Below are 8125 nucleotides of genomic sequence, written 5' to 3' on the forward strand. Positions count from 1 at the left end.
AATAAAAGAAAAAGAAAAGATTAGAAGCAATGCTAGAAGACGAAGAGTACATTAACATCAGGAAACTGGTGAGGAAGACAAGGGAAAGAGAGAAGGAAAAAATAAAAACAAGAAGAGAAGAACAAAAAAACTAAAACTAATGTTCACACTCAGAAAACTAGGAAAAACTAAGGAAAAAATGCAAAAAGAAAAACAAGAAATGAAAAAAGAAGAAAAGAAAAATTATACACTTCTGAGTGCATCTCTGCTGTCACATGTAGACAGTGCAGGCAGCCAGGGCCCAGATTAGTGCTGATTTATCTCAGCAAACTGGATGTAGAAATACAGGTATAACAGGTAATCTCAGCAAGCCTGCATCTTTAGTTCCACTGAAGCTGAAGTTGGTTTCTGAGTGTGAGGCTAGAACCTAATTTGTTTGGCCTTAAACATTCTGTGTGCCTCCTGCAATCTTGAACTCAGCTACTTGACTTCTTGTTAACTTGAACTAGATTCTGCCTCACATAACACTGGGAACTGCTCAGTGGAGTCAACTCACAGCTGCTCTACGTTTCAAACTTAGCCCGTCTCCAAGATTGCTACCAGCCAATTGTCCTTCTGGAGGACATCTGAACCCAAATAACTCAGCAGCTGCTGCACTCAGCTGTGTCCACTGTTTTATTCCACTGATACATTTCTCTGTGGAGGCTTCTGGAGTAACCAGTAGTCACCATATATCTGCTAATTTGAGCTGTCACTCCTATATGTTGCATCAGGGTTGAGAGAGAAAGCACCATGTCCTTCTGTTGAGATCTCTCCTTTTGCTTTGTCTGTGGGCTTTAGTTCTCACTTCATATCCTTGCTGGGCCGCCAGGCCCCACTGCCCTCCGTCTCTTTCTATGCTATCATAGTCCAGTGTCTGGACACCAAATGTCGGAGAAGCTCTTTCTCTGCTGTTCAGCACTCTGCCATCTTACCAGAAGTCTTATTTTGTGTCTTCAGACAGGATTCTGTTACGTAGTTCAGGTGGCCTTGAATTCACTACGTAGCCCAGATTGACTTCAAAATTCCTCCTACCTCAGTCTCCCTCTCCCTGGTTGTATTGTTTTTAAAATCTCTTTATCCTTATAGTTGTTGTCTATAATGATAAGCCTTCAATATTTCTCATAAATAAGCACAGGAGTTTGGGGGGGGGTTGGTACTGTGGATTGAACCCAGGGGCTTTGCACTGACTTTCATCCCACTCTTTCTGTTTTATGTTAAGATAAGGTCTCCCTATGTTCCCTGCAGTGGCTTCAAACTGAAAATTCTCTTGTCTCAACCTTCCAAATAATTACATATAGCAGTGTCCTGCCCAAATAGGCATATTTTATTGAGTCTCTATTTCATTATTTCGGAAATCATGTAAATTTATTGTCAGTTTCGCATTTTTTTTGTTTTTGTTTTGTTTTTTCTTAGCGTCTCACTATGTGGTCTAGGTGAGTCCTGAACTCACTATGAAGCAAAGGGTAGCTTCGAACTTGTATGGATCTTCCTACCTCAGCTTTCCAAGTAATGGGATTGCTGGCATGCAGCATCATGCCTGGCTAAATTAAAAATCACTATGTAGGAAAATTTACATGTAACAAAATGAAGAATAGGGGCTGGGGATTTAGCTCAGCGGCATAAACACCTGCCTTGCAAGCAGGTGATGGTGAGTTCGATCCCCGGTACCGATAAAAACAAAACAAAACCAACAAAAAAAAAGAACAATAAAACTTACAACACAAATTTAATTGTATACATTTACTTTGCATAAATGTTGATAAGGAAAAGTGAGTACAAATATGAAATTTACAGTCTAAAAGTATTCAAAATCCATTATGAAACTGGAGAGGTAGAAATAGGAACAATAATTATTGGAACTGAAAGAAATAAAACCACATGAAAAAGAAACAAAATTGCTGTAGAAGATTTCAATATTTCTGAATGTGTTGGCATATGTCTCTTAATTCCAGCACTTGAGAAGCTGAGGCAGGAGGATTGCCAAAAGTTTTAAGGCCAGCCTAGACTGTATAGTTAGTTCAACACCATCTGAACTACACAGTGAGACCCTAGATCAAAAAACAGAACAAACAAACAAAATGTTAGTTAAAAACTATGGTCCAGTTAAATACTCAATCTGCTTTGTATTTATTTTTTCTTTTATTAGGAATTAAATTCAGGGTTTTATATTGAGGTGTATTGTCTAGATGGGGGTGTAGCTCAGTGGTAGAGTGCTTGCCTAGCATGCACAAAGCATTAAGTTCAATCCACAGTACCACATAAAAACAAAAAGATATATTGTCACCCCATCTTATTTTTATTTGAGACAGGATCTTCTTAATTTGCGCAAGCTGCACTCAAATTTGTAATCCTCCTTCCTCTCAGCCTCCTGAGTAGCTGGGGATATAGGTATCTATTAGCGAGCCCAGAATTTAATTTGATTTTTAAAAATGAAAATAAAATTCTTCTTCTGAAGTGTATGTGTTTTGAGATGGGGTTTCACTATGTAGTTCAGGCTGGCCTTGAATTTATGTAGCATGAGCTGACCTGGAACTGAATCAGTCCTTCTGTCTCAGTCTCCTGGGGCCTGGGACCACACCCAGATAAATTATTCTAAATGTACTTGACTCAAAAAAAATCAAAGATCAAAATAGAATTATAACTGTGAGTGGTGGCACAAACTTGTAATTTCAGCACTCAGGAGTCTGAGGCTGGAGGTTTACTATGAGTTTGAGGTCAGCTTGATTTATGTAGTAAGTTCAAGACCAGCCTGAAATTCATGAGACCCTGTCTCAAAAAAAAAAAAAAAAAATCCCAGCATGGTGGTGGTGCATGCATGTTATCCCAGCACTTGGCAGGCTGAGGTAGGAGGATTAATTCAAATTCAAGGCCAGTGTGGGCTACATGAGGACTTTGAGGCCAGCCTGGAATATATGGTGAGATCCTGTTGCAACAGATAGATATTAAAATCAATATTCAGCCAAAGCCAAGGGCAAGATGAGAATCACAGTCACAGAGTAAACTCCGAGAACATGAAATACACTTGATGCTTTTTCTATTTTAAAGTGAAAAAAATTTCAAAACAAGATGATAGGAGAATAACAATGGTTACTACACTGTGTATTTGTTATGTTTTTTTTACTTATTTTTTATTTCTTTGTCTTTTTCTTTTTTTATCAGTACCGGGGATCAAACTCACGACCACACACTTGCAAGGCAGGTGCTTATGCTGCTGAGCTAAATCCCCAGCCCCGTTATGTTTAAATTAGTTACTAAGAGTACAAAACAGAGGCATTTAATTGTCCAAACAATATTATCACAAACCTTTCTTTGCAGTGAACTATAAACTTGACACTTTTTAAAAATTTTTTAAATTGTTATTATTATTATTTTGAGACAAGGTCTTGCTACCTAGTTTGGGCTGGTCTTAAACTCACTATGTAAAGCCAGGCTGGTCTTGAGCTCATAGTGATCCTCCTGCCTCAGCCTCTCAGTTGACATTACAGCTATGTGCCACTATGCTTCGCTCCTAAACTTTTGACACCAGTCTAGAAATATGAAAGTTTCTCAACATTGTAATCTGCTAGATTGTGTCCACAAATCATTCAGCTACATATTTGCCATATTAAGTAGATATTCACTATTTTTTTTTTTTTGAGAAAAGGTCTCTGTATAGTTTAAACTGGACTCATTATGTAGTCTGGCCTGGTCTTGAGCTTGCAGTGATCCTCCTGCTCCAGTCTCCCAAGTGCTATAGATATTCACTATTAAACCCTATGGAAGATCCAGGTATCTTCCGAGTAATATGCCATTGTTCCTTTACTTCATACCCTTTATTATGTCTAAAGATGGTTTATTATGTATGTTTATACATAATTTTGGAATTTTTCCTCCCAGCAAAATTTATAAGGCAGTATTTTTAAAAATATTATTCATTTTGTTCTTTGGTATTAGGGATTAAACACAAGATCTTGCCATAAGCTACATCCCAGTGCTTTTTATTTTTTATTTGGGGACAGAGTGTTGCTAAATCAATCACCCAGGTTGGTTTCTAATTTACAGTGCTTTTGTCTTAGCCCCCTAAAGTGCTGGCATTACAGTCATGTGTCATTACACCCTGCTCTGTTGGTGACAGATTTGACCTTCTGTTTAACCCTGTTTGAGAGGGTATAAGTAATTCCTAAAGATCTGAATTTCACTCTTTTTTGTGGTCGGAGGATTGAACCCATGGCCTCAGCCTCATGCATGTTAAGCAAGCACTCCATTATTGAATTACACACGAGCATATTTTTCTTTTTTTTTTCCAAAGCTTTTTTTTCTGATGAGATTCATGGGCTAAGTAGAATCAAAATAATATTTTTTAAGAATTATTTTATTTGTCCAAGGCCAGGGTGTCCCTGCTGGAGCTACCGGTGCCAGCATGTTCAAGGTACTTCAGAAGTCTGTGGGCCCGGCCAGCCTGAGCTTGCTCACCTTCAGAGTCTACACTGCACCAAAACAAGACTCGCCTCTCAAAAACTCTATGAAGGTCGATAAGCTGTCACTCTACTCAGTACCTGAGGGTCAGTCTAAACACATGGAGGAGCCAAGGACTCAGCTTGAGGAAGGCATCTCACAGCTGACATCACTGTGAGCCATATACAAATTGGTGCCAGGAAAAATACTCCCAAACTAAACCCAAGATGCAAAGTTTGGTTCAGTGGGGATTAGACAGCTATGAAAATCTCCAAAATGCTCCCCCAGGTTTTTTTCCAAGACTTGGTATTATTGGTTTTGCTGGTGTTGTTGGACTCCTTTTCACTAGAGGTTCAAAACTAAAGAAGCTGGTGTATCCACCTGGCTTCATGGGATTAGTAGCCTCTATCTATTACTCACAACAAGCTATCATGTTCATCCAGGTCAGCGGGGAGAAATTACATGATTGGGGCTTACGCGGATACATAGTCATAGAAGATTTGTGGAAGGAGAACTTTCAGAAGCCAGGAAATGTGAAGAGTTCACCTGGAAATAAGTAGAAAACTCCGTGCTCGGCCCATTTTTATCAGTTGTAGGAAATGCTGGAAACTCCAGAGAGTAAATCAGTATTTCTACCAAAAAGTGGCAAAGGCAGTACTGAATGCAGAAAACTAGCTTTCTTCTTCAGGAAAAGTATACTAGGCCTCTTTGTTATCTTGGGTGATGCCATACTGCAAATGGACTAATCTGAAATCCTTTCACCTAGAGATAATATGTGAGCCTTGGGACACCTTGTTCTCATGTTGCTATTACGTACATAATAAAAATGCAAAAGAAAAAAAGAATTATTTAATGCTGAGTGTCAATGTATAAAATAATGATTATAATATAACCTTATTCCAATTAGCTTGCTATATTGTTTAAAATTTTATGAGTCCTATATATATTTTAATAACATTTGTTGACTTAAATTAGGAATAAGGTATTACATTTTCCCTAAAGTAGTCTAGCTAATGTAGTCTATTAAGTTGCCTACCTATTATGAACTCACAATAATGGTCCTGCCTCAGTCCCCTGAGTGCTGAGATTACAGGCACGCACTAACACACTGGGCTCAAATGATAAGTTTTGCCAGTGTTACTGACATATTATTCTAATTAAAGATGGTAATCTCGATGACCTCAAGATCATTGTTTATGTATACAAGTTCACAGATGCCAGGAATTTTTTTTCTTTTTTTTGGTACCAGGTATCAGACTCATGACCTTGCACTTGCCAGGCAAGGCACTTACACTGCTGAGCAAAATCCCCAGCAGTGTTCTATTTTTTTCTTTTATTTTTTGTTTTTTAAGATAGAGACTCACTATTTATTACAGGCTGTCCTTGAACTCATAATATTCCTCCTGCCTCAGCCTCCAGAGTGCTGGGAGTTTGGGTGCCAGGAATTCTTCTAAAGTTGGATTTGGATAAATTAGTCTTCCACAGGCCAATAATAAAATATGATAGAATAATTGTAGACTATAACCTGATTCTTTAGTCAAATTTGAGTGTAAATTTCATGGCAAAAATATACACTGTAGGCAATGTAGCACTTATATGCAAATTTGTAACCTTACTCATTTATATTTTGAAAAATATAAAATGAAAACAAATGAGGTAATCATAGCATTCCAATCAGAAATAAAAACCTATGAAATATCATAACATACATTTTAAAAAGGAGCCAAGCATGACAGCACATGCCTATATTCCCATTACTCAGGAGGCTGAGGCAGGAAAATTACCATCAGTTTCAGGCCATCATGGGCTGCACAGTGAGTTGAAGGCCAGCCTGGACTACTTAGTAAGACCTCATATCAAAATAAATAAATAAATAAATAAAACAAAAATTAGTTGGCCAGGTGTGGTAGCACAAGCCTATAATCCTAGCATTTGGGAGGCTGAGGCAGGAGGATTGTCATGAGTTCAAGGGACAGCCTGTGCTACAAAGTGATTTCAAGGCCAGCCTTTAGTGAGCTGCATTGAAACCCTGTCAAAAAAAAAAAGAAAAGAAAAGAAAAAAAAAAAGAGATAGAAGTGATAGACTCATGATGGCTGTATTTTCTTTTTAATTATAAATATTTCATGAACTCTCATGAATAAATACAGAAATATTAACAAATTTGAATCTTTAAAAAATTTTGAAAAAATTAACTGAAATAGAAAATAAGAAGAGATCAAAAACTATGGGAGAAATTGAAAAAGATGTTAAAAATTAATTCCACAAAATGTGAAGAGTGAATCCTTTCAGTGAAAAATATAATTATAATGTTACTTAAGCTGTCACAGAATAAAAAATGGTTAGTTCATTTGATAAAAGCAGCATAAACTCTGATGTCTAGCCTAACAGCACACATGTGCATGCATACACACATGCTCTCGCATTGAACCCTGGTTACCTGCCAGATATTATGTTGTAAGGCAAAAAGAAAAAGAAAGAAAGAAAGAAAGAAAGAAAGAAAGAAAGAAAGAAAGAAAGAAAGAGACAAAATGGAGGTACAAGCCGAGATCTGGAACGAGCAGTAGTTTACAAAGAGCAGGAGGCCATGAGGCAGCCAAAATCTTGGCATTTATTGATTGCAGAGAGGTTTATCGGTTGACTTAGAGGGCAGCAGTGGTCTTATGCTGAGTAGGAGCTTGCTTTGGAGCATCTTTAGTCTTAGTAGTTTTAGTCTTAGTCTTAGCCTTAGTCTTAGTCTTGGTGAATGGGAGAGGATGACCCACCCCTAACTGCATAATGAGAAATCACAAAAGGGTGATTACAAAAATCCCAAGCTTCTGTTCATCATTTAGGGAAATATATAAAACTACTAATTTGTGGTTCCCAACACACACATGTGCATGCGCGTGAACACATACACATGAACACACACACATTCAGACCAATTCTATTATTATCTAAGTGAGGAGCCAGGGAAAGAAATACCCAGGCTGAAGGTATAGTGTGTATGAGGGCACAGGTAGGAGGAACATACAGTGCCTTCTAAACTGGAAAAAGTTCACTTTGGCCAGCACATAGAATAGGCAAAAGACAGGGTTGAGGAAGAGGAATTCATTGTGAGATGTAATACTAGAGAGACAATATTGAGTCACACTATGAAGTGCAGGCTGGTCTCAAACTCTTGATGATCGTCCTGCCTCAGACTCCCAAGTGCTGGGATTATAGGCATATGCCACTATTCCTAGCTCATGGAAACACTTTTACCATGTGCATTCTTATATTTTCTATTTCATGTTCTTTTACTTGCAAAAATATGTTTTCTGTCTCTTAATAGCTAACGTGGGGGCTGGGGGTTTAGCTCAGCGGCATAAGCACCTGCCTTGCAAGCAGGCGGTCGTGAGTTCGATCCCCGGTACCGATAAAAATGAAAAAGACAAAAAAAAAAAAATAGCTAACGTGAACCTTTGTACAAATTTGAAACCAGCATTCTCTTGGGGAGACATGATGTTATGGTTTGTGTTTAGATGTCCCCACTAAGTCTCATGCACTTTTAGATGGGGCTTTTTTAGAGATAACTGAGTCTATAGTTTGTGTCTGATTTTTATGATTCAATAAATAGGATAAAAGACTTCAAAATTCCCCATGAAGAGGAAGGTAAGATCATCTGAGGTGAGAGAGAGTTGAGACAGG

General features: G+C 38.0%; 1 protein-coding gene across 1 annotated transcript; it reads left to right on the top strand.

Annotated features, from left to right (window-relative positions):
• Positions 1-3990: 3990 nt before the first annotated feature.
• Positions 3991-5136, top strand: LOC100723114 (MICOS complex subunit MIC26-like). The gene is given in 2 exon segments (XM_063233179.1): positions 3991-4620; positions 4622-5136. Coding segments are annotated over 2 exon segments (594 nt in total). The 5' UTR covers positions 3991-4420; the 3' UTR covers positions 5016-5136.
• Positions 5137-8125: the final 2989 nt, after the last annotated feature.

The sequence above is a fragment of the Cavia porcellus genome, unplaced genomic scaffold (assembly GCF_034190915.1).
Source record: "Cavia porcellus strain 051 isolate PalLab524CR breed Dunkin Hartley unplaced genomic scaffold, mCavPor4.1 scaffold_22, whole genome shotgun sequence".
NCBI classification, from domain to species: domain Eukaryota; kingdom Metazoa; phylum Chordata; class Mammalia; order Rodentia; family Caviidae; genus Cavia; species Cavia porcellus.